This window comes from Gorilla gorilla, chromosome 10 (assembly GCF_029281585.2).
Source record: "Gorilla gorilla gorilla isolate KB3781 chromosome 10, NHGRI_mGorGor1-v2.1_pri, whole genome shotgun sequence".
In the NCBI taxonomy this organism is placed as follows: Eukaryota; Metazoa; Chordata; class Mammalia; order Primates; family Hominidae; genus Gorilla; species Gorilla gorilla.
In genome coordinates, this window is record NC_073234.2 from 108293373 (window position 1) to 108318416 (window position 25044).

The 25044-nt window shown below is 41.9% G+C and overlaps 1 protein-coding gene across 1 annotated transcript in view; it reads right to left on the bottom strand.

The window, feature by feature from the left end:
• Positions 1-23194, bottom strand: part of EEA1 (early endosome antigen 1) — a 156797-nt gene extending 133603 nt beyond the window's left edge. Inside the window, exon 1 of the mRNA XM_031016666.3 lies at positions 22873-23194. Within this exon, the coding sequence (XP_030872526.2) occupies positions 22873-22896 (24 nt within the window). The 5' untranslated portion in view covers positions 22897-23194. The remainder of the gene's footprint in view (positions 1-22872) is intronic.
• Positions 23195-25044: the final 1850 nt, after the last annotated feature.

Here is a 25044-nt window from a genome sequence, read left to right on the forward strand (position 1 = left end):
TTTTGCCATGTTGCCCAGGCTGGTCTCAAATTCTTAGGCGCAAGCAATCCACCTGCCTCAGCCTCTCAAAGGGCTGAGATTACAGGCATGAGTCATCATGCCTGGCCCTGGCTAATTTTCTTTAAGCAAAATTCTTTCTAAAACTGGAAAGGATACAAGTATTAGAAATTAAATAATATACAACTCAAAACCTTGGGGATTTATAAGCTATCTATAAGGATTTCTTATAAAATGTAACTTTAGGGGCCAGATGCAGTGGCTCACGCCTGTAATTCCAGCACTCTGGGAGGCCGAGGTGGGCGGATCACGAGGTCAGGAGATCGAGACCATCCTGGCTAACACGGTGAAACCCCGTCTCTACTAAAAACACAAAAAGGGTTAGCCAGGCGTAGTGGCGGGCGCCTGTAGTCCCAGCTACTGGGGAGGCTTAGGCAGGAGAATGGCATGAACCCGGGAGGTGGAGCTTGCAGTGAGCCAAGATTGCGCCACTGCACTCCAGCCTGGGTGACAGAGCTAGACTCTGTCTCAAAATAAAAATAAAAAATAAAATAAAAAAATTAAATAAAATGTAACTTTCAACACTGATTTTGTTACTCTATTTCATCTGCATCCCACCATAAAAACAAATTAGAAAGATTTTCACAAAAAGTTTGAAAAACCATTTACTATATGCAGACCTTAAGAACAATGCTTTAAATACATTATGCAAGCCTTATACTAAATGGATAGACAAAGGGCTCTCACTAACCCTTTTCTACTATTAAGAGCTAAAAACGTAACATATAGATAAAGCGAGAAGTTATCTTTGCAAATAACAAATACTATTTCATGAAAAAAAATTCATGTAAAGTAATTGAGGGGTTCCCAGGGAGTTTTCATACTTGACCTCTTAGCTTATCACATACTCTTTAGGTAAATTCATTTACTCCCTTAATTTTCATTAACACCATTGCTGACAATAATAAAACACTAACTTTAATCCAGACCTTTGCTGAGTTTCCAATTCATATTTTCCTGTCCTGCCAAATATACCTAATTGAATGCCTTGAGAGCCCCATAAAGTCAGCTTATTCAAAACCAAATTCATTTATCTTTGCTCAAAGCTTTCACCCATCTACATTCTCCATCTCAGATTATAGAACCATCACACACTCATTTTGCCTAAATCCAAGGCATCACTCTTACTTGTCTCTATTCCTTAACCTTCACATCCAATCATCAAGTTCATTCAACTGCCCACTTAAATTTTGAATCTATCCCCCTTTCTCCATCTCCTTGGCCACTACCTTAATTCATGTTGCAATCATCTCTCACCTGGACGATAAAAGAGACCTAATATAGCACTCTATACCTCTACATCCACATTTCTAGTTGTTTACTAAGAAATCAAGCAATGGATTTCTCAAAGCATTGTAACCAAACCAAACTCTTCATTCATCTCAACACTTTACCATCCTAGGAAAAAGTTTACTTTCCTCACTATGTTCTCCAGCTTAGTCAATAATATCCTCATTTATCAAGAACTTCAGTTAAAACCTAAATGAACTATTAACCAGACATGGTGGTGGGCACCTGTTATCCCAGCTACTTGGGAGGCTGAGGCAGGAGAATCACTTGAACCCAGGAGGCAGAAGTTGCAGTGCACTGAGATCACACCACTGCGCTCCAGCCTGGGTGACAGAGTGAGACTGTCTCCAAACAAACAAACAAACAAAAATTAAAACCTAAATGAACTAAAACAGATATTTGCACACCAATGTTCATAGCAGCATTATTCACAATAGCTAAAACATGTAAATAACCCAATGTCTGTCAACGGATGAATGGATAAACAAAAGGTAGTATATACATCCACAATGAAATATTATTCAGCCTTTAAAAGGAAGAAAATTCTGATAACATGCTGCAACACGAAGCTAGAAATAATTATGCTAAGTGAAATAAACCAGACACAAAAGGATCACTATCGTATAATTCCACTTATATGAGGTACCTAGAACAGTTAAATTCATAGTGACAGGAAGTGGAATTGTGGTTACAGTGGGTTCAGGGGAGGGGAGGAATGAAGAGTTATTGTTTTATGAGTATGGAGTTTAGTTGTAATGATTGTACAACAATGTGAATACATTTAATGCCACTGGACTGTACACTTAAAAATGGTAAAAATTGTATCTTTTAAATTACATGTATTTTGTCATAATTCAAAAAAAATTTGTTTAAAACCTAAATAAGTATTATATTGCAGGCATTACCACACAGGCAAAATAATTATTTTAAGTATTTAAGAACGCAGAGTTTTTACTACATATCCTTTTGGGATATAGCACAAAGCCAAAAAAAATTGCTAAAAAAAGAAACAGTAAAATTAATTCAATAATCTTAGCCATAATATTCATATTGTTAATTTTAAAGCTATTTATGTATATTTTAGCAAAAACATTTGCTAATGTTAAGAACCAAGATATTCAGTATAAGAAAAAATGATATAAATACAGAATCAAATAAGTAAAAAACCATTTTATATCTTAAATTTGAATTAGCATTTTGGTTTTTGTTTCATTTTTTTCCTGAGACAGAGTGTGGCTCTCTCACCCAAGCTGGAGTGCAGTGGTACAATCTCAGTTCACTGCAACCTCCACCTCCCAAGTTCTAGCAATTCTCCTGCCTCAGCCTCCTGAGTAGCTAGGATTACAGGCGTGCACCACCACACCCAGCTAATTAGTAAAGATGGGGTTTCGCCGTGTTAGCCAGGATGGTCTCGAACTCCTGACTTGTGATCCGCCTGCCTCGGCCTCCCAAAGTGCTGGGATTACAGGCATGAGCCACCGCGCCCAGCCCTGTTTCTTAACAATAATTCTTATCATTCAAAAACTTAAAAGCAAAGACAACCCAAAAGCAAAGTGCACCCTACGTGCTTATACTATGGTCTCTAACCATCACTCCCCACTCAAAGGAACCAGAATTTTCTAGAGAAATGGCTGATTCCAGACATGGGAGAGGGAATTTACAAGATAAATCTGAAACATATTATTGTGCCAAAAAGCAAGGAAGCTTTTTGAACACAAATAAGGTCCTGTCAAAATGACAAACGTCACCTTGAAGGTACTCCCAGTAGCTAAAGCTGAGATCATTTTCACATCAGCAAAAAACATTGACTGTAATTGACTGAAACATGCTAAACATATGTAAATCCGTGAGTTCATAATATAAAAATCCATGAGTTAGTCAACTAATCTTTGACAATGGAACAAAGGCAATAAAATGAGAAAAGACAGCTGTTATCGCTTGAATGTCCCCACCGAAACTCATGTTGAAATTTAATTGCAAATGTAATGGTATTGAGAAGTGAGGCCTTTAAAAGGTGACTAGGTCATGGGAGTTCCACCCTCATGAATGGATTGCCATTATTGTGAACACGGATCAGTTATCATGGGAATGGCTTTGTTATAAAGACAAGCTTGCGGCCGAGCATGGTGGCTCACACCTGTAATCCCAGCACTTTGGGAGGCCGAGGCAGGCAGATTACCTGAGGTCAGGAGTTCGAGACCAGCCTGACCAACACAGAGAAATCCCATCTCTCCTAAAAATACAAAATTAGCTGGGTATGGTGGTGCATGCCTGTAATTCCAGCTACTCCGGAGGCTGAAGCAGGAGAATCGCTTGAATCCTAGAGGTAGAGGTTGCGGTGAGCTGAGATGGAGCCATTGCACTCCAGCCTGGGCAACAAGAGACAAACTTCGTCTCAGAAAAAAAAAACAAGCTCTCCATCACACCTCCTCTCTTGCCCTTCCTATTTGCTATGAGATGACATAGCAGACAGGACCTCACCATAGAAAGGTGCTATGTGCTTAGACTCCCCAGCATCCAGAACTGTGAGCCAAATAAGCTTCTTTATAAATTACCTAGAACATGGGATTCTGTAATAGCAGCAAAAAAAGAAAAAAGAAAAAAAATAGGCTAAGACAATAGTCTTTTCAACAAATGGTAATGGAACAATTGGATATCCACATGCAAAAAAAAAAAACTAAACAGACCTTATACTCTTCATAAAAACTAACTCAAGGCTAGACACAGTGGCTCATGGCTATAATCCCAGCAATTTGGGGAGCCGAGGTAGGAGGATCACTTGAGCCCAGGAGCCCAAGACCAGCCTGGGCAACATGGTGAGACCCCACCTTAATAAATTTAGGTTGGGCACCGTGGCTCACGCCTGTAATCCCAGCACTTTGGGAGGCCAAGAAGGGTAGATCACCAGAGGTCAGGAGTTTGAGACCAGCCTGGTCAATGTGGAGAAACCTTGTCTCTGCTAAAAATACAAAAATTAGCCAGGTGTGGTAGCAGCCACCTGTAATCCCAGCTACTTGAGAGGCTGAGGCAGAAGAATCACTTTGAACCCAAAAGGTGGAGGTTGCAGTGAGCCAAGATCACGCCACTGCACTCCAGCCTGGGCAACAGAGCAAGATTCCATCTCAAAAATAAATTAATTAATTTAATTTTAATTTTAATTTTAAAAAATTAACTCAAGGTCAGGTGCGGTGGCTCACGCCTATAATCCCAGCACTTTGGGAGGCCGAGATGGGCAGATCACGAGGTCAGGAGTTCAAGACCAGCCTGACCGACATGGTGAAACCCATCTCTACTAAAAATACAAAAATTAGCCGGGCATGGTGGTGCGCACCTGTAATCCCAGCTACCCAGGAGGCTGAGGCAGGAGAATCACTTGAACTCGGGAGGCGGAGATTGCAGTGAGCCAAGATCATGCCACTGCACTACAGCCTGGGTGACAGAGCAAGACTCCGTCTCAAAAAAAAAAAAAAAAATTAACTCAAAATGGATCACAAACCTAAATGTAAAACACAAAACTATAAACCCTAGAAGATAACATAGGAGAAATTACTGTGGTTTGTCCATTATTTTTTTAGGTAGAACACCAAAAGCGCAATCCATGAAAGAAAGAATTAATAAGCTGGACTTCATTAAAATTAAAAATGTCAGCTCTTCAAAAGACATTGTCAAGAGTAAAAAGACAAGTCACAGACTGGAGAAAAATATTTACAAAAGACAAACCTGATAATGGACTATTATCCAAAATATACAGACAACTCTTTAAATTCAACAGTAAAAAAATAAACAATCTAATTTAAAAATAAGGCAAAGACCTTAATAGACAGGCATCTTACAAAAGAAGATATACAGATGGCAAATATGCATATGAAAAGTTGCTCCACAGCATACACCATCAGGGTAATGCAAATTAAAACAATGGGATACCACAACACACCTAGTAGAATGGCCAAAATCCAGAACACTACCACCATCAAATGCTGACAAGGATGTGGAGAAATAGGAACAGGAATTCATTGCTGGTGGAAATACAAAATGGTACAGCTACTTTGGAAGACAGTTTGGTAGTTCCTTACAAAACTAAACATACTCTTACTATACAATTCAGTAATCACACTCCTTGGTATTTACCCAAATGAGCTAAAAACTTCTGTCCACACCAAAACGTGGACATAGAAGTTTAAAGTAGCTTTATTCATAACAGCTAAAGCTTGTAATTGACCAAGATGTCCTCCAGCGGGTGAATCAATAACTTACTAGTACACCCAGACAATATTCTCCAGCGTTAAAAAGAAATGAGCTATTAAGCCATGAAAAGACAATGAAGAAACTTAAACGTATATTACTAAGTGAAATATAAAGTGAAAGGAGCCAATCTGAAAATGCTACATACTGTAAGATTCCAATTATATGGATTTCTGGAAAAGGCAAAACTATGAAAAAAGTGAAAAGATCAATGTTTGCCAAGGGTTAAGGGGAAGGGAAGGATGAATAGGCAAAACACAGTGGATTTGTACGGAAGTGAAAGTACTCTGTATGGTATTATAATGGTAGATACTAAAAATTTGTCCCAAAATCTACAGAATGTACAACACCAAGAGTGAACCCTACTGTAAACTGCAGACTCTAAATGATAATGATATGTCAACATAGGTTCACGAATCATAACAAATGTACCACTCTAGTGGGGAATGTTGATAATGGGGGAGTCTATGCATGTGTAGGGGCAGGAAGTACATGGGAAATCTCTGTAACCTTCACTCAATTTTATTGTAAACCTATAACTGCTCTAAAAAGTAACTTCTGTTTTTCAAATCTATGAATTTCCTTTTCTCAAGAAAGAGAAAATCAAAAGAAAACTAAGCAAACCTCAGTGATCACTCCTGGAGTAGCTAGTGTACCAACTCTTATTCTAACACTTAGTAATCAATGAAAAACAATTAAGTCTTTATCCTGCCTTCCAAGTATGCACTGAAATTTGGGATAACCAAATAGCCCTGGTTGATATCGAAAAGTTCTTTACAGAAAAATTTCAGTTAATATATGTAGAAGCAATGAAAGATTTAGAAGATCATTTTGCAAATACTGCTGAAATCTAACCCAAATGACATCATAAAATCTTCTTTGAATGTTCTTACTCAAATAAGAAGTCTTTCCATCCTTTAAACTCGACTACGTCCCTTATTTATATTTCCTCTTGCAGCACTTACTCATAATACAAGGAAGAACAAAGTGGTGTCAGTGGTAGTTCTTTATGGTAATTACCATCAATGAATCAGGCCTATGTTTTCATGCCCTTGTAATTCTCTTATGTAACCCTCCCCTACATAAACTCTGGGCTGGCCATGAGACTTGTCTTGACTAATGGTAGTAGCAAATGAGACACAAGCAGAGACTTGAAAGGTGTCTGTCTGCACAATGGGATTTGTTCTCTTGTTGCTGGAAACTCCTCTGCCACCACATAAACCCAGACTAGCCTTAGACACATGTGGCCCAATGGATAAAACCAGCAATATGACTGAAGTTACCTTAGATCATCCATTCTGTTTTCCACCTTATTTTCTTTTTATAGATTTAGTGGGTACAAGTGCAGTTTTGTTAGATGGGCATATTGTATAGTGGTTAAGTCTCGGCTTTTAGTGTACCCACCAACCTAATAATGTCACTGTACAGAATAGGTAATTTTTCATCCCTCACTCTCCTCCCACCCTCACCCTTCCCCCATTTCCATCTTTATGTCTATCTGTATCCATTGTCTAGCTCCCACTTATAAGTGAGAACATGCAGTATTTCACTTTCTGTTTCTGAGTGATTTCACTTAGGAGAACGGCCTCCAGTTCCATCCCTGTTGCTATAAAAGACATGATCTCATTCTTTTTTATGTCTGAGCAGTACTCCATGGTATATAGAAACCACATTTTCTTTATCCAATCATCTGTTGATGGACACTTAGGTTGATTCCAAGACTTTGCTGTGGTGCAAAGTGCCGTGATAAACAGCCATGTGCAGCTGTCTTTTTTATACAGTGATTTGTTTTCCTTTGGATATATACCCAGTACTGGGACTGCTGGATTGAACTGTAGTTCTGTTTTTAGCTCTTTGAGACATCTCCATACTGTTTTCCACAGAGGCTATACTAATTTACATTCCCATCAACAATGTATGGGCATTCCCTTTTCTCCACATCCTCACCAACATGTTGTTGGTTTTGTTTTTTAATTTTTTGTAACAGCCATTCTGACTGGTGTAAGATGGTATCTCAATGCATTTTTAATTTGCATTTCTCTGATGATTAGCAATGTTGAGCATTTTCTCATGTTTGTTGGTCACTTGTATGTCCTCTTTTGAGAAATATCTGCTAATGTCCTTTGCTTACTTTCTGATGGACTTGTTTTTTTCTTGTTGCGTTCCATGTAGATTCCGGATGTTAGTCCTTTGTCAGATGAATAGTTTGCAAGCATTTTCTCCCATTCTGTAGGTTGTCTGTTTGTTGATTATTTCTTTGGCTGTACAGACAATTTTTACTTTAATTCCCATTTTTTTCTATTTTTGTTTGTGTATTTGCTTTTGAGGTCTCAGTCACAAATTCTTCGCCCAGGCTAATGTCCAGAGAGATTTTCCTAGGTTTTCTTCCAGGGTTTTTACTTCCAGGTTTTTTGTTTGTTTGTTAGTTTGTTTTTGAGGCAGAGTCTTGCTCTGTCACCCGGGCTGGAGTGCAGTGGCGCGATGTCAGCTCACTGCAACCTCCACCTCCCAGGCTAAAGCAATTCTCCTGCCTCAGCCTCCCAAGTAGCTGGGATTACAGGCATGTGCCACCACATCTGACTAATTTTTGTCTTTTTAGTAGAGACACGGTTTCACTATGTTGGCCAGGCTGGTCTTCAACTCATGACCTCAGGTGATCCGCCCGCCTAGGCCTCCCAGAGTGCTGGGAGCCATCACACTTGGCCTAGTTTGAGGTCTTACATCTAAGTCTTTAATCCTCAGTTAATTTGAGTTATCTTTCGTATACGGTGAACAATATGGGTCCAGCTTCATTCTTCTGCATATGGCTATCTAATTTTCCCAGCACTATTTATTGAATAAAGTATCCTTTCCCCGCTGCATTTCCCTACCCCCACCACACCCTCGGGTCTCCCCTTACCACTCACCCACCAGCCCATGCCCCCATGGCCTCTGCCCCTGCCTTTGCTTGCCTCTAGCCCTGCACTCAGATCCCAGGCCCATAATCAGAAGCCACAGTGCATATTTTTGTCAACTTCATTGAATATCAATTAGTATAAGTATGTGGCTTTATTTCTGGGTTCTCTCTTCTGTTCCATTGACCTGTGACTATTTTTATACCAGTACCATGTTTACTGTAGCCTTGTAGCATAACGTGAAGTCAGGTAATCTGATGCCTCCCACTTTGTTCTGCTTAGGATTGCTTTGGTTATTCGCTCTCTTTTTTGGTTCCACACGAATTTTAGAATTGTTTTTTCTAATTCTATGAAAAACAATGTTGGTAATCTGACAGAAATTGCATTGAGGCTGGGCACACTGGCTCACACCTGTAATCCCAGCACTTTGGAGGCTGATGTGAGAGAATCAATTGAGGCCAAGAGTTTAAGACCATCCCCTGGGCAACATAACAAGACCTTGTCTCTACAATTTTTTTTTTTTTTTTGAGAAGGAGTCTCGCTCTGTAACCCAGGCTGGAGTGCAGTGATGTGAGCTCAGCTCAATGCAACCTCCACCTCCAGAGTTCGATCAACTCTCCCACTTCAGCCTCCCAAGTAACTGGAAGTAAAGGCACGCATCCCCACGACCGACTAATTTTTGTCTTTTCAGTACAGATGGGGTTTTGCCACATTGGCCAGGCTGGTCTTGAAGTCTTGACCTCAGGTGATCCACCTGCCTCGGCTTCCCAAAGTGCTGGGATTACAGGTGTGAGCCACCGCACCTGGCCAAAGCTTTGTAAATTTACTTAACTTCTCTAAGCCTGAAATTCCCATTTGTAAGGTAGAACTAATAATGTCAGCCTCACAGAATTGTTGCAAAGATTAAATAATAAATATAAAATGTTTAAATTACTGTCTGGCATTATGGTAGATACACTATAAATAGACACATATTATTATTAAGTACATCTCTCTACACAAAAAAGACCTAGAATCAAAATTTAAAAGCTGTCCAGGCACAGTGGTTTGTGCATGTAATCCCAGCACTTTGGGATGCCGAGGTGAGAGCATCACTTGAGCCAAGGAGTTCAAGACTAGCCTGGATAACAAAGTGAGACCCCGTCTCTACAAAAAATACAAAAAAGTAGCCAGGTGTGCTGGTGTGGGCCTGTAATCCCAGCTACTAGGGAGACTAAGCCAGGAGGATTGCTTAAGCCTGGAAAGGCTGAGGTTGCAGTGAGCCGTGATCATGCTACTTGCACTCTAGCCTGGACAACAGGGCAAGAACCTGTCTTAAAAACAAAACAAAACAAAACAAAAACAAAAAAAGCTGGAAGGTACTCAGACATCATTTGGTCCAATTGCAGTCACTTCATACATGAAGAAACTAAAAGAAAGAATAGCTGGCTTGCCTGACAACGCTCTGCTATCTAATGGTAGAGTTGCAATTAACACTTAGGTTTCTGGGATCTCAACTGATATTTTCCCTACAATCTCAAAATGTTTCTTGTTCATCTCTCTGATAACAATTAAGCCTAACTTTTCTAATCTCAATTTCTTCATTGATAAACTCTAAGGACAGGATGAATTCACAGGATCTTCCAACTCCAAAATTCTCATTCTATGATTGATTTGGAGCCATAAATTGGCTGACCTAAAAGGATGTCAAACATATTTCCAGTATCTGTATATGCTTAGTTTTCTTATGGTCATATTTAAAACTCTAAAACTTAAGTTATTAGTTACATGAAAATAATTTGTCTCTCACAAGCAGCAAAGTCAGTAAGAGACTGAGACTATCAGAACTCATTATAGATAAGTTCCTAGTACCTAAATTGAGTTTACATATATCACACAATTAACTTAATATTAAGTGAAATATTAAGTGAATATAAGTATTATTAAGTGAAATAATAAAAGTTTTAAAAATACCCACCATATGATTAAAATTGACCTACATATGTTAGGCAAGTTTAAAGTATAGGGTGTTTTGATTCATCAAATATGAATAGACAGCTACAAAAACATACCAAAATAAGGGTTAACAGTCTGCTTTAAAGAAGAAGCCACTTTTCATTTTATTTAAGTCTTACACTCACTTAAGGGAACAGGGAAAGGTACTGACAATAAAATTTCTTGAACAGAGATCTGTGGATCATGCTCAAAATCATGGACTGTGAAACAAACTTAAAAATCTGGGCCGGGCGCGGTGGCTCATGCCTGTAATCCCAGCACTTTGGGTGGCTGAGGTGGGCAGATCATGAGGTCAGGAGTTCAAGACCAGCCTGATCGAAATGGTGAAACCCCGTCTCTACCAAAAATACAAAAATTAGCTGGGCGCAGTGCCACACACCTGTAATCCCAGCTACTGGGGAGGCTGAGGCAGAATAATCGCTTGAACCTGGGAGGCGGAGGTTGCAGTGAGCCAAGATTGTGCCGTTGCACTCCAGCCCAGGCAACAGGGTCAGACTCCATCGCAAAAAAAAAAAAAAAAAAAAAAAAATCTGTTAGGTGGCCAGACGCAGTGGCTCATGAGGCCAGAAATTTGAGAACAGTCTGGACAACATGGCAAAACCCCATCTCTACTAAAAATACAAAAATTAGCCAGGCATGGGGGCATATGTCTGTAATCCCACCTATTTGGGAGGCTGAGGCATGAGAATCGCTTGAACCTGGGAGGCAGAGGTTGCAGTGAGCCTAGATCGCACCATTACACTCCATCCTGGGCAACAGTGAGACTTTGTCTCCAAAAAAAAAAAAGAAAAATCTGTTAGGTAACACTTTATAATCTAACAGAAATTCGAATCTACTGGCCACAGATTCCCATTATAAAAGATATATAGAATCAGTTTCAAAGAAGTAGACCACAAAGTTCATAAAATTAAAATCTATCCTGAATATAATCATTTTCTATAATGCAAAAATTGAGAGAGACGATCCAAATAGCAGATGACTGTCATAACTTGGGTTCCCAAAGAAACAGACTCTGAGACTGAAATCTGCATACAAGAGGTTTATCGGGAAGTAATCTCAAGAACAACACCTGTGTGGGCATAGAGGAAAGCATGATTGGGTAGAGGGAGAAGTTGAACAGTACTGAACAGTAACACAATCCCAACAGCAACCTCAGTGAATCCTACTAAGAGTTCTGAAGTTGGGACAGTCCCTCATATAAGACCCTAATGAGGCAAAGCATATCTTCCACATTAATCATTAATTAAATGCAGGCTGCTTCCAGAAAGGAGACATAATCTTGGGTGCTTTCTTCTACAAGCTGCTATGACTCTAGGCAGCTAAAGGAAGGTGTCTCCACCCTGAATGGGGATCTAGGTGTCACACTACAATAATGTGCCTTACTTGCCTTTGAAATATCAAAAAGGGCTATACACTGGAGGGACAAAGATCTCGGTAAAGAAGGAGACCTAATATCTTCTGGAGCCTACTATGTGGCAGGTGCTGTTTCCACCACTGCACTCCAGCCTGGACAACAGAGCAAGACTGTGTCTTAAAAAAGAAAAAAAGAGAGATCACTGGCCGGGTGCGGTGGCTCACGCCTGTAATTCCAGCACTTTGGGAGGCCGAGGCGGGCGGATCACGAGGTCAGGAGATCGAGACCATCCTGGCTAACACAGTGAAACCCCGTCTCTACTAAAAATACAAAAAAATTAGCCGGGCGTGGTGGCAGGCGCCTGTAGTCCCAGCTACTCAGGAGGTTGAGGCAGGAGAATGGCGTGAACCCGGAAGGCAGAGCTTACAGTGAGCCCAGATCGCACCACTGCACTCCAGCCTGGGCGACAGAGCAAGACTCCATCTCAAAAAAAAGAAAAAGAGAGATCACCTAGCCCATGCCCTCACTGGACAGATAAGGAAAATAAAGCCCAGGAAAGCTCAATTATTTGCCTAAGATCACCCTGGTAGCAGAAGTACAACCTGAACTGAGGTCTTTGATTCCAGATTCACTGATTTCTTAATGTGCTCTGGTGCCTTTATAATCAAAAACTTAACAACACCAAAATAACCCTGAGGCATAAATCTTATTATAAAGCTCTGGATATCAACGTCCCCTAGATTATGTGCATTTTCAAATTCCTGCACATAAGAAACCTGAGGGTTTTTTTTTGGGTTTTTTTTGTTTTTTTTTTTTGTTTTTTTTTTTTGAGACGGACTTTTGCTCTTGTTGCCCAGGCTGGAGTGCAGTGGCGCAATCTCGGCTCACGGCAACCTCCGCCTCCCGGGTTCAAGTGACTCTCCTGCCTCAGCCTTCCAAGTAGCTGGGATTACAGGCATGCAGCACCATGCCTGGCTAATTTTGTATTTTTCGTAGAGATGGGGTTTCTCCTTGTTGGTCAGGCTGGTCTCGAACTCCCGACCTCAGGTGATCTACCCGCCTCGGCCGCCCAAAGTGCTGGGATTACAGGCGTGAGCCACTGCGCCCAGCCGAAACCTGAGTTTTATACTAGTTGAAGAAATATCAGTTGGTCGTCTGCTAAATGAAAGACTGTATTTTTATTAACAATAGTAATAGCTAACATGTAAACTCTATGATGGGCACTATGCTAAGCACTTTAATTGCTTCATTAACATTTAATCCTCACAACAATCTTTTGAGTAAAGACAACAGATTGCTCTCATTTACCCAAGTGGGGAAAAAAAATAAGTTTAAAGCTAACTTAGTCGTTAGCTAAGACCACAAATGTAACAATGGGCAGAGCTGAGATTCCATCTGACTTTGAGACTTGTGCTTTTAAAGTTAAACTACCCACTGTGCTACAGCCCTATGCTACTTCTCAATTTTTCTTTTCTAAACTTTTCAAATTTTCATGATGTATATGATTTATTTTCATAATCAGAAATATATTTTATTGTTTTTAAATATTTTTAAAATAAAATCATTGCTTAAAATATATAGGCAGTTGCAAACAAGTTACATGAAACAAACAAAAGTTTTACATAACAAAATAAACTCATACTTCTTTATTGGGGATCTAACTCAATCTGACCTATCAACCACTTAATCCATTCACAAAGCAATTATTTTGGCACAGCACAGTATAAAGGAAGGAACCCTTAAAACATTTTCCAAACATTATTTAGTTAATTAAGTCAAAATAAAATACCACCAACACACTGGAAAAATTTTTATATTAGCATACATATGTAAAATTTAACCACAGTCTGATATTAAAAACTGAGATAAGGGAAAGAACATGATTTTTATTAAATTGCATCTACTGCTATGGCCCATGCAACACTAAAACAGATGTCTATGCATCTTATGTTAAATACGTCAATCAATCATAGGGCATGCAATGGCCATGATCCATCCTAAAATAAGCTGTCCTACCATTGTTCGTGTTGAGAACACAGCCCAAGACAGCCAAGTTATATGATTCCCAAGCCTACTGCTGACTAACCAGATGTGATCACTTGGACTCAACCATTCACAAGCTAGCTAGCCACCAGTGAAATGGCCCAGTGCAGGGCAGGGGGAGGCCAACGCAGGAATGAACAGCCACAGCTGGGTCCCATGTTTAGGCCTGTGAATTACAAACTAAAAAGAGAAATGATTGATTAGCTGTACAAACTGACACTAAACAGACATACAGTGTAGTTGTGAGATAAAGTAAGAGTACTTGAAGGACTTGAGCAAATCAAAGTTACAACCCAGCAAAAGTTTCAAAAGACCATAGATTCTGAGTGTGCAGAAGCCACGGTATTAAGAAAAGAACCAGAATAAAGAGTAAGAAATGCCGGGCACGGTGGCTGATGCCTGTAATCCCAGCACTCTGAGAGGCCAAGGCAGGCGAATCACCTGAGGTTGGGAGTTCAAGACCAGCCTGACCAACTTGGAGAAACCCCATCTCTACTAAAACTACAAAATTAGCCAGGCATGGTGGCGCATGCCTGTAATCCCAGCTACTCAGGAGGCTGAGGCAGGAGAATCGCTTGAACCCGGGAGGCAGAGGTTGTGGTGAGCCAAGATCACGCCATTGCACTCCAGCCTGGGCAACAAGAGCGAGACTCCATCTCAAAAAAAAAAAAAAAAAAAAAAAAAAAATGTACTTAACAGCAGAAACAAGATGCAAACAGGTGAACTGAGTCCTTTAATAGATGAACCCTACAGTGAAAAATCTATAAAGCCCTGTCACAGAGCTCCCAAAGAGCACTGCCTTAATCCTGCAAAGCCTTCCAGTAAAAATGTCTCAGAGGCTGAGCGCCATATGACATTTTTCGTCTTGGATTTCTATGAAATTCTATCTTTTTTTATTGCAGAGTGTATCCTTATAACCATTACTATCCTATTTGAGCTAACCCAATAGATTCTTTACTCCTAGAACCAAATGAACTTAATCAGAACCATTATCCCTGTTACAGAGCCATGTTAAAGTTTATTTCTAGAAGAATGACCTACAAAAGATGTGTTTCATGGTGCCACAACTCCTAGAAGACACAGTATTACCCCACCCCCAACCTTGGTTGACTAGACCAGCAAAGGACACTTGACTGGGAGGAAACAACTCTATTGGCCATCCAGAGACCTATGCATGATCTGACAAGAAAAGATGAGAAGAACGTTTTAGATTCTTCTGTTGGGATTTTGGAAACGAGACACTGGGCCAGTTGGCTATGCAAAGTTAACGTGAAAGCTATGTGGAATCATGTCAGATGGCCATCAAAATCCTGGCCATACTTAGTAAGCAGCAGCGAGAAGAACAGGCACAGAGAAGCGGAGACAAGAAGCCAGTGGTCCATCAGAGAGTGTGAGACAGACAAAAGAGCTGCCTCTGTCCCTGACACATTCTAGGTCCTGCTCTCCAGAGACCCAACTAGGTATACAGTAATTCCAGATCTTGGATCACTATGAAACCTTATAATAAATCCCCCTTTCAACTTAAAAATAATTTGAGGAGATCTGTAATCCTTGAAAATAAAGTTATTGGCTGGATGAGGTGGCTCACGACTGTAATCCCAGCACTCTGGGAGGCCGAGGCAGGCGGATCACAAGGTCAGGAGATCATCCTGGCCAACAGGGTGAAACTCTGTCTCTACTAAAAATACAAAACTTTGCCAGATATGGTGGCGCATGCCTGTAGTCCCAGCTACTCGGGAGGCTGAGGCAAGAGAATCACTTGAATCCAGGAGGCAGAGGTTGCAGTGAGCCGAGATCAAACCACTGTACTCCAGCCTGGCGACAGAGCAAGACTCTGTCTCAAAAAAAAAAAAAAAAAAAAGAAAAGAAAAGAAACCTATTAGAAGATGGTCAGAGAATGACAGATTACATTAATGCATTTAATATTTCAATAATTTCCATGTAGTCTGTACTCCCTGTTTCTATTCCCTTACTTCCTAGTCATTCATTTCCCCCTGTGACTCTCTTGAAACTGAAATAGGTATGACCCAATTGTCACATTCAGTGGGCACTTCTCAGTCCTTATTTGACTCAACTTCTCTTCAACATTTACACATACCCAACACCTGCCTCTACTTGTCTCCTGAGTGCTGGACCTGTATTTTCTCCTGCCTACTGAACATCTCCACTTGGGAAGTCCAGACCTCTAGTTCACATTTATCTTCTTCCCCAACATTTTCTTCCTCCTCTACCCTTAATCTTACGTCTATTCCACCACCCTCACAGCTACCCAAACTACTCACAAGTCAACAAGTTCTAGCAATTCTATCCCTCTTATTGAAAATCAATTTATTCTTTCTCCATCCCCAAAACCACTGCCTGAATTCAAACTTTCATTATCCCTAGACTGAGGGCCAGAGGTCCAGAAATTCTGATTCAATTGAGAAACTCAAAAATCTGGTTTGTTTTTAAGAATTCCAAATGATTCCAATAGGCAACGATTTTAAGAACGACAACAACTTTCTAGCTGATCTCTCCCTAATGAAGTCATCCTCTCTACAGGGCCAACAAGTAGTCAATATATACTACTGAAAAACCACCAGGCATCAAGCACCACATTAGACCTAAACATACAAAGAAAGACAACAAAATCTCTACCCTGGTGGGGTGCGGTGGCTCACGCCTGTAATCCCAGCACTTTGGGAAGCCGAGGCGGGCGGATCGCCTGAGGTCAGGAGTTTGAGACCAGCCTGGCCAACATAGTGAAACCCCATCTGTACTAAAAATACAAAAAAAAATTAGCTGGGCGTGGTGGCGGGCACCTGTAATCCCAGCTACTCAGGAGGCTGAGGCAGGAGAATTGCTTGAACCCGGGAGGCGGAGGTTGCAGTGAGCTGAGATTGCACCATTGCACGTCAGCCTGGCCAACAAGAGGAAAACTCCACCTCAAAAATAAAATAAAATAAAGATTATCTGCGAGAAATATTTTTGGACGGTTTTTCCTTATTACAGATTTGATAACTTTAAAATTCTCTGGCCAGGCGGGGTGGCTCACGCCTGTAATCCCAGCACTTTGGGAGGCTAAGGCAGGCGGATCACAAGGTCAGGAGATCAAGACCATCCTAGCTAACACAGTGAAACCCTGTCTCTACTAAAAATACAAAAAAATTAGCCAGGCACGGTGGTGGGCGCCTGTAGTCCCAGCTACTCGGGAGGCTGAGGCAGGAGAATGGCGTGAACCCGGGAGGCAGAGCTTGTAGTGAGCCGAGATTGCGCCACTGCACTCCAGCCTGGGCGACAGAGCGAGACTCCGTCTCAAAACAAAACAAAAAAATTCTCTGTGGCTCCTTACTGTCTACAGTATAAGGTCCAAAACCCTTCAAGCTACCTGTTGCAACCATCCCATCCACATCCAGAAATACACGCAATCCCCCTACTCTATACTAAACTATATCATGCTCTTGGATTTGTCTGGTTCCTATCTCTAAAATGCCCTTCTGTCCTTTTTCCCTCCTTGCCTGAGTCACTTCCATCCTCTGCAAAGACTTCCACAATCTCTATTCCTTGCCCTTCCCTACCACACCCCCTCTCCACCACATAGTTACTTTTTCTTTTGTGCCTACAAACTTTTCCTCTGTGTATCTATTACACTTATCACATTGTTTTGTAATTATTTATCTGTCTCCTCCATTAAAGCTCAGCAGGTTTTTTTTTTTTACTCTCAAGAGTGTTTTGCACAGTAGTTAGCACAAAATAAATATTCGGTAGTACATAAAATGAATGTACCTATGTTCTAAGTCCTCATCTACCTCATCTACAAAAAAAAAAAAAAATGGAGATTAGAAAAATAAAGGAAGTGATAAGAAAAGTGTTCCTTAAAGAAATTTGGAGTTTATAATTATAATAACACTGAAACACCATTTTAAAAAAATCAGCCAGGTGTGGTAGTTCACACCTATAATCCCAGCTATTCCTGAGGCTGAGGCAGGAGGGCCACTTGAGCCCAGGAGGCAGGGGCTGCAGTGAACGTGACAGTGTCACTGTGTCACTGCACTCCATCCTGGCTGACAGAGCAAGACCCTGTTTCAAAAAAGAAAAAAACAAGAAAAGAAAGTTAAACACCAAAAACAACAACAAAACACCAACATTAGCAGCAGCTAACATTTAAGACTTTTTTTTTGGGGGGGGGGATGGAGTTTTGCTCGTCGCCCAGGCTGGAGAGTGCAATGGCACGATCTCGGCTCACTGCAATCTCAGCCTCCCAGGTTCAAGCAGTTCCCCTGCCTCAGCTTCCCTAATAGCTGGGATTACAGGTGCCCGCCACCACGCCCAGCTAATTTTTTCTATTTTTAGTAGAGACGGGGTTTCACTATGTTGGCCAGGCTGGTCTCAAACTCCTGACCTCAGGTGATCCACCCACCTCGGCCTCCCAAAGTGCTGGGATTACAGGCGTGAGCCACCGCGCCTGGCTGAGACTTTTATACATATTAGTTATCTAGTTCTCAACTTTATAAGGAGGCTAGTATTATTACAACTATTTTACTGAGACACAGATAAGTAACTTCTCCAAAACTACACAGATAGTAAATGAAACAGGATACAAACCCAGGTAGTCTGGCATCAGAGTTCATGTTCTTAACTACTAAATTACATTATTTCTTTAGCTCAAGCAAAAGACCACTGGAATTAGAGAAGAAAATTGAGTACTAGCCCTGGTTCTTTTCATTTCTTAACGTCTTCTTTATTCTTAGTTCTAGTCCTGGTTCTTTAATATCTTAATCTCTTCTTTATTCCTAACATGCTAAAAAAAAAAAAAAAAAACTACTCAAAAAGAAAATCATTCCATTAGCTGTCACTTTTTAAAATTCACTTCAATAAATTAGCAATACTTTCATCAAACTTAGATGGGCAACTAATCTGGGAAGCCTTCCCAACATCTAAAACCAGGGCCCTCTTGCTGGGTGTTCTTGGGGCATCCTGAGTTTGTCCTTCCTAGAACTCATTCAAGAGTATAGTTGTATGAATCTCTGAACAATTCCTCTCTCTTCCACTGGACGCTAAACTCCACAAAAAATTCATGACTACTTTACCCATCATTGTCTGCACAGCACACAGTAGGCCCACAAAAGATGTCTCAAAAAAAAAAAAACAAAAAACAAAAAACAAAAACACTAATCACAGTTTTTTGTTTTGTTTTGTTTTGTTTTTAACACAGGGTCTCACTCTGTTGCTGGAGTGCAGTGGCACGATCTTGGCTCACTGCAACCTCTGCCTCCCAGGTTCAAGCAATTCTCCCACCTCAGTCTCCCAAGTAGTTGGGACTACAGGCGTGCACCACAATGCCCGGCTAATTTTTGTATTTTTTGGTAGTGACGGGGTTTCACCACATTGACCAAGCTGGTCTCGAACTCCTGATCTCAGTGATCTGCACGCCTCGGCTTCCCAAAGTGATGGAATTACAGGCATGAGCCACTAAGCCAGCCCACAGTAAGTTATAATACTTAAGAAAGAAATGGCAACAAGGTTTACAAGCTGCCTAAGGTACTAAATGTTGATTAAATTTCTAACCATCAAGTACTTTAAATTCATGTTTTTCTTTGAAGGACTATTAAGTAAAATATTCAATACATACATATTGGAGCTACTTCATTTGGTTTTGTTTTGAGGTTTTTTTGTTTTTGTTTTTGTTTTCCAGCTTCTTTCAAGCCTCAGAGAAACACCTTAGTAAGCTAATGAAAAAGGAGGAGCAGGAGGAGGGACAGAAGCAGGAGAACCAGAAACCAAATTTCCATAAAGTACCCTGAGACTTATTGATGATGTTCAAAGACTTTGAGTTCTAATTGATGGTAAGCAGTTTGTCTGTTTCTTCTTTTAAAAAATGCTATTTAAAGGAAACTATTCAGAAGAAAATAAGAATAGTTAAAATGAAAAGGTCATCTAAAAACAAAATGCTAAAGGAATGCCACATAATTTTTTTTTTTTTTTTTTAGACGGAGTTCCGGTCTTGTTGCTCAGGCTGGAGTGCAATGGAGCAATCTCAGCTCACTGCAACCTCCACCTCCCGGGTTCAAGTGATTCTCCTACTTCAGCCTCCTGAGTCGCTGGGATTATAGGCATGCACCACCACTCCCGGCTAATTTTGTATTTTTAGTAGAGTCAGGGTTTCTCCATGTTGGTCAGGCTGGTCTCGAACTCCCGACCTCAGGTGATCCGCCCTTCTCGGCCTCCCAAAGTGCTGGGATTAGAGGAATGAGCCACTGCACCCAGCCAAGGAATGCCACATAATTTCAAAGCACAGAGTCCATTTCAAATAAATCTCTAAATTAACAATAGCTTTAATCTTATAGCTTAATATCTGTGCTGAGAAATAAGATTAGCAGGGAGGGGTAAAATAGGTTGCCATGTTACACAATGTAAAGATTCAAGTTATACTTGTTGCTAAATACCACTTGTAGAGTTAATAAAATATATATTCTACCTTCTAAACTAGTAAATCGCCAGATTTAAGACATTTATCAAAATGTCCCTATTAAATACTCAGCATTAACACTGACCCAACTACAAGACAAAAGCTGAACTCCTTCAAAGGGACTCTTACGTCCTCTCACAATTTGGTCTCTAGCCACCACGGTAGCTTCATCTCTTACTAATTGCTACAGACCATCTCACTTCCTAAGCTTCATTGTTCACACTCCTCACAGTACTACCTGCGCCTTTTATGACTCCATCTCTTTGCATTTGCTGTTCCCTCTGCCTGACATGCCCTTCCCTCTTCTGAGCTGTGAATATGCCCCCCTCCCTGAAGCTTTTCCTAATTGCCCTCACCTCCCACAGAGTGCCTCCTGGGTCCTCTGTCCTCTTCATTATTCTATTACATAGCACTGTCATTACTTTTAAATGTTCACCTCCCAAACAGCCTGTGAGTTCTAAAGGGAGGACCCACAGCTTAATCAACTGTTTCCTACCCCTTAGCATGAAGCCTAGCATTTACTGAAACTCAATATAAATAAACTGAATAAAAGAAAATTAAGTATTTAACTGTGAGAAACACTTCAAACTTTCCTACTAAAAAGTTAATGCATTTAACACAGTGATTCTCAACCAGAGGCAATTTTGCCCCTAGGGGACATTTGGTAAAATCTGGAGGTATTTTTGGTTGTCACAACAAGGGGGAAGGGATATAGGGGAATGCTACTGGCATCTAGTGGGGGTAGATGCCAGGGATGCTGCTAACATCCTACAAGGCACAGGGCAGCCTCCCACAACGCAGAATTATCCAGTCACAAATGCCAATAGCGCCGACGTTAAGAAACTCAGTTGTCAATTGACTTATTCAGATGTGATGATTCAATATCACATCTCTGCAATAACCACAATCAATTTCACTTTTGTAGTTTCAACAGAAGCTTCTTTAACAGTTGATAGGTATGCACCAACATTAAAAATGATCTTCATATAATCTCGATGTTTAACTTTAAACCAAGATTACTAGAAAGCATCCCATATTTCTGAAAACCAATCTATAACTACAGCTGAGCTACTCTTAAACCAGTAAACACTTTTATTTGTAAACTTCAAAGCAAACCACAGGCAAACTAATTTTCACTTGCAGAACTATGACAGAAACACAATCTGAAACATGAGGTAATCAGTTCCTCCAGGTCTGATAAAAGAAAAATCTCCTAAAGCCTGAAAGTAAATCATGCACAGATGTCTTTACTGCTGAACTAAGGAAGTGATGGGGAAAGTAAAGGACATGCCCTTGTTACTGCCAAAATCATCGCTTACCGGGATTTCAAAATTCACAAAACACTGCAAAATACAATTAAATGTCAACACAGGTTGTCAGATAAAGAAGTTAACTATTTCTCCCTCTAATAACTGACCAAGTTTCACATGACTTCATTCTTTCAGGAGAAAGCTAGGCAGAAGCAAGAGCACTCCCTTCCTATCTACTGGATGACTCAACTCTCTTCCGTACATTCCTCGGCTGAATCCTACAAATTCACTAATTTCTTTTGTCCTTTGAACTAGTTATCCTACTCCCTCGGTAAAGAACTAATAGGCTTGGCACCTACTTTTCAATCATTTACATTTTGTTACACCCTATCAGCCTCAAAAAGAAAAGAAAAAAGCTATACCAAAAAAAAAAACAAATTTAAGTTGATAGGTACAATAACTCTTATAGGAAAAGAGATGTGAATTATGTTATTCTAGTAACTGATTCTTAAATGATACACCTACAGTTTTCTAATGCTCTAATCTTTCTATCCTCAAGGTTTTCCAGATTTCAGAGACAGCACAGGCAGAAACTAAGTGTATACCACTTGATCAAGCTTACTGCAGATTTATTCTTGGATAGCTAAAATAAGGTAGTGGGGCTTGGACAGAAAACATATTTTTAATTAAAAAAAAGTTTCCAACAGTGAGTAACATCTTCCTTCTCGGCTGACTTTGCCAGTGTCAGTCCCACGACTGGGCCCAGTCTAGGCCGGGGCTCACCACACCACCCTCCACTGTGGTCCAAAGGAGAAAGCAGGGCCGTGTGTGGCAGGTGCGCGTCGTGTCAAATTGAGGGGCACGGGGAGTGCGGCGGGTGGGGAAGGGCGAAGCAAGCCACCCGAATCTCCCATGGGGCTTTCTCCAGCCCGGCAGGCGGCGGCTGGCCCGTCCCACGGGCACCAACTCTCCATTTTCACTCCCACTCAGGGTTCCCGGGAAGAACGCGCCGGCACCACACCCTCCAGCTCGCAGCCCGCTCGCACACACGGAGCCCCGCGCCGGAGCGGGCGCCAGGCCTGGACGCGCGGGGCCACCAGGGCTCTGCCTGCCGCCCCGCCGCACCGGCCCCACCCGCCCTCCCCGCCCCCGGGCCGGGCGACCGAGGCCTAAGCGCCTGCCGGGCTGTGGGGCCTAGGGAAGGAAGGAGCCCGCGCTGAGGAGGGGCGCCCGAGCCGCGGCCCCGAGCTCCGGCTGTCCCGCTCACGTGCTGCCGGAAAGACGGTTTCACTCTCTTACCCTCTGTAAAATCCTCCTTAACATGGTTTAACCACCACCCGGCGCCGCCGCGGTGACTCTCCAGACCCTGCGCGGGGCCACTCACTACTCGGGGTGCGCGGGCGGGAGGGACTGGGCCGGGAGGGGACCGGGAAGGAGGTCGGGGCGAGGCGGTGGCGACGGCCGCTCGGGCGGCCCCGACTTCCCCACAGGCGGCGAGAGGGAGCACGCGAGAAAGAGCGAGCGAACGACTAGGCAGCCTGCGAGCGCCTCCTGCCCGCCCGCCGGGCAGCCCCCGTAACTGACAGATGGGCGGGCCCGCCCGCGGCCGCCGGGGGGCGGGGCGGTGGCGGGCCCGCCCCTCGCCTGTCCATTCGCGGGAGGCGGGGCTGAAGGGGGCCGGTCCAGGCCAGCGACCAATCGGAAGCGGTGGCAACGTGGGCGGCTGCGTGACAGACAGGCGGCAGGACGCTGTCGCCGCAGCTTCTTCCGGCTAGCTGGGGGACGCCGAGGCTGCGGAGTGCACGCCTGGGCTCCGTCAGAGGGCCGCGCCCGCGCGACGACCGCGTGCCCGCTAATGGGACGCGGGCGAGGACCCCTGGGGGTGTCCCTCCCTGACCCAGGCGGGAGGAGGGGACGCCTTAGGCTGTTTTGTAAAATGTGTCGGTGTGACCCTTCCGGCGATTGCTCCTGACTCGACGTGGTATTGAGCCTGAGCTATATATGCTAGTTTCTGCTGGAAACGCTGACTCTGCCTCTTAGCCCCTGGGTTGAAGCCGACTAGAGAATCTCAGACGTGCTTAACCGGTCTGTTGGGCTTCCCTGCCCTTTTCCAGTCCCAGGTTTCCTTTCCCTGCTCCCTTCCTGCTTCTAATTTCAGCCAAAGAGAAAGCAAAGATTTTGAAAAGAAGGGTAGGAAGAAGCTGGAATTTGAATTGGCAAGAGAAGTTTGAGGTTGTCTTTTCTAGATCAAAACAATTTTTAATAGGCTGATGTTCACATGTTGCACTTTCTAAAGCCCGTGCTTGACCTCCTAAGGAATTTTAAGTCCTATTCTGATAATCGATTTATGAAGTAAATTGTCATTAATGCCTCTGTTTTATAGATTAAGAAGAAAATGAGGTCACAGATAAATATCGTGCCAAAACGACGTGGACTTTGAACTGACCTCCAGGCACGATGTCATTATTTAACTCGAGAAATCACAGCTTCTGCGTCCTACCATTCTGCCAATAATCACAGCCAAGAGGCTCAACTTAACACCCTGGTGGAAAAAGAGAAGCCTTTAATATTGCTTGAATAGGGAAGGAGAGGGAATAATGGAACTAACCTTGCTGGGAGGAAAAAAAAAAGAAAAAGAAAAAACCAACAGACCACTGAATGAAGCCTATGAAGCAATGAATGGAGTGCTTTTTGGAAAGCACTTCCAGATCTTTTGAAAAGCAGCACAAAATTAAATATTATTAGCAAATCAGTTAATGAATAGGAAAATGTTTTGTAAAGTATAATGCATTATATAATGTAATATGATATTTCTATCCCAAATATATTTGGTTTTTTATTATGTGTGTGTGTGTCTCTCGATGGTGCAGCAGAACAGTCATGCCCACAGCTAGTATATGAGTAATCACTAGTGATAATGCACTTACAAAGCACATACTTTTCCATCTTTCTAAACATGAGGTGCTTTATTTTCAGGCAATATGGGAAACATTCTCAGCGACATGGGGTGATAAAAGTGACCTTTTTTCTCTTTTTTGTTTGTTTTTCAAAAATTAGTTTAGGGTCAGGCACACTGATTTTATGCCTGTAATCCCAGCACTTCGGGAGACGGAAGCAGACAGATTGCTTGAGCTCAGGAGTTTCAGACCAACCTGGACAACATGGCAACAACTCGTCTAAAAAAATATTAGCTGGGTGTGGTGGCGTGCGCCTGTGTTCCTAGCTACTCAGGAGGCTGAGGTGAGAGGATCACCTGAGCCCAGGGAGGTTGAGAATGCAGTGAGCCATGATCTCACCACTGTACTCCATCCTGGGTGACAAAATGAGACCCTGTCTTTAAAAAAAAAAAAAAATAAGTTTAAAACTGCTTATTACTGTTACATGCTAAGACCTTCTTTACTGGAATTCTCATGTAGAATCCTTTGAATAATATAATAGGCTCTCATCTACAGCTGAGCTAGATGGATTATT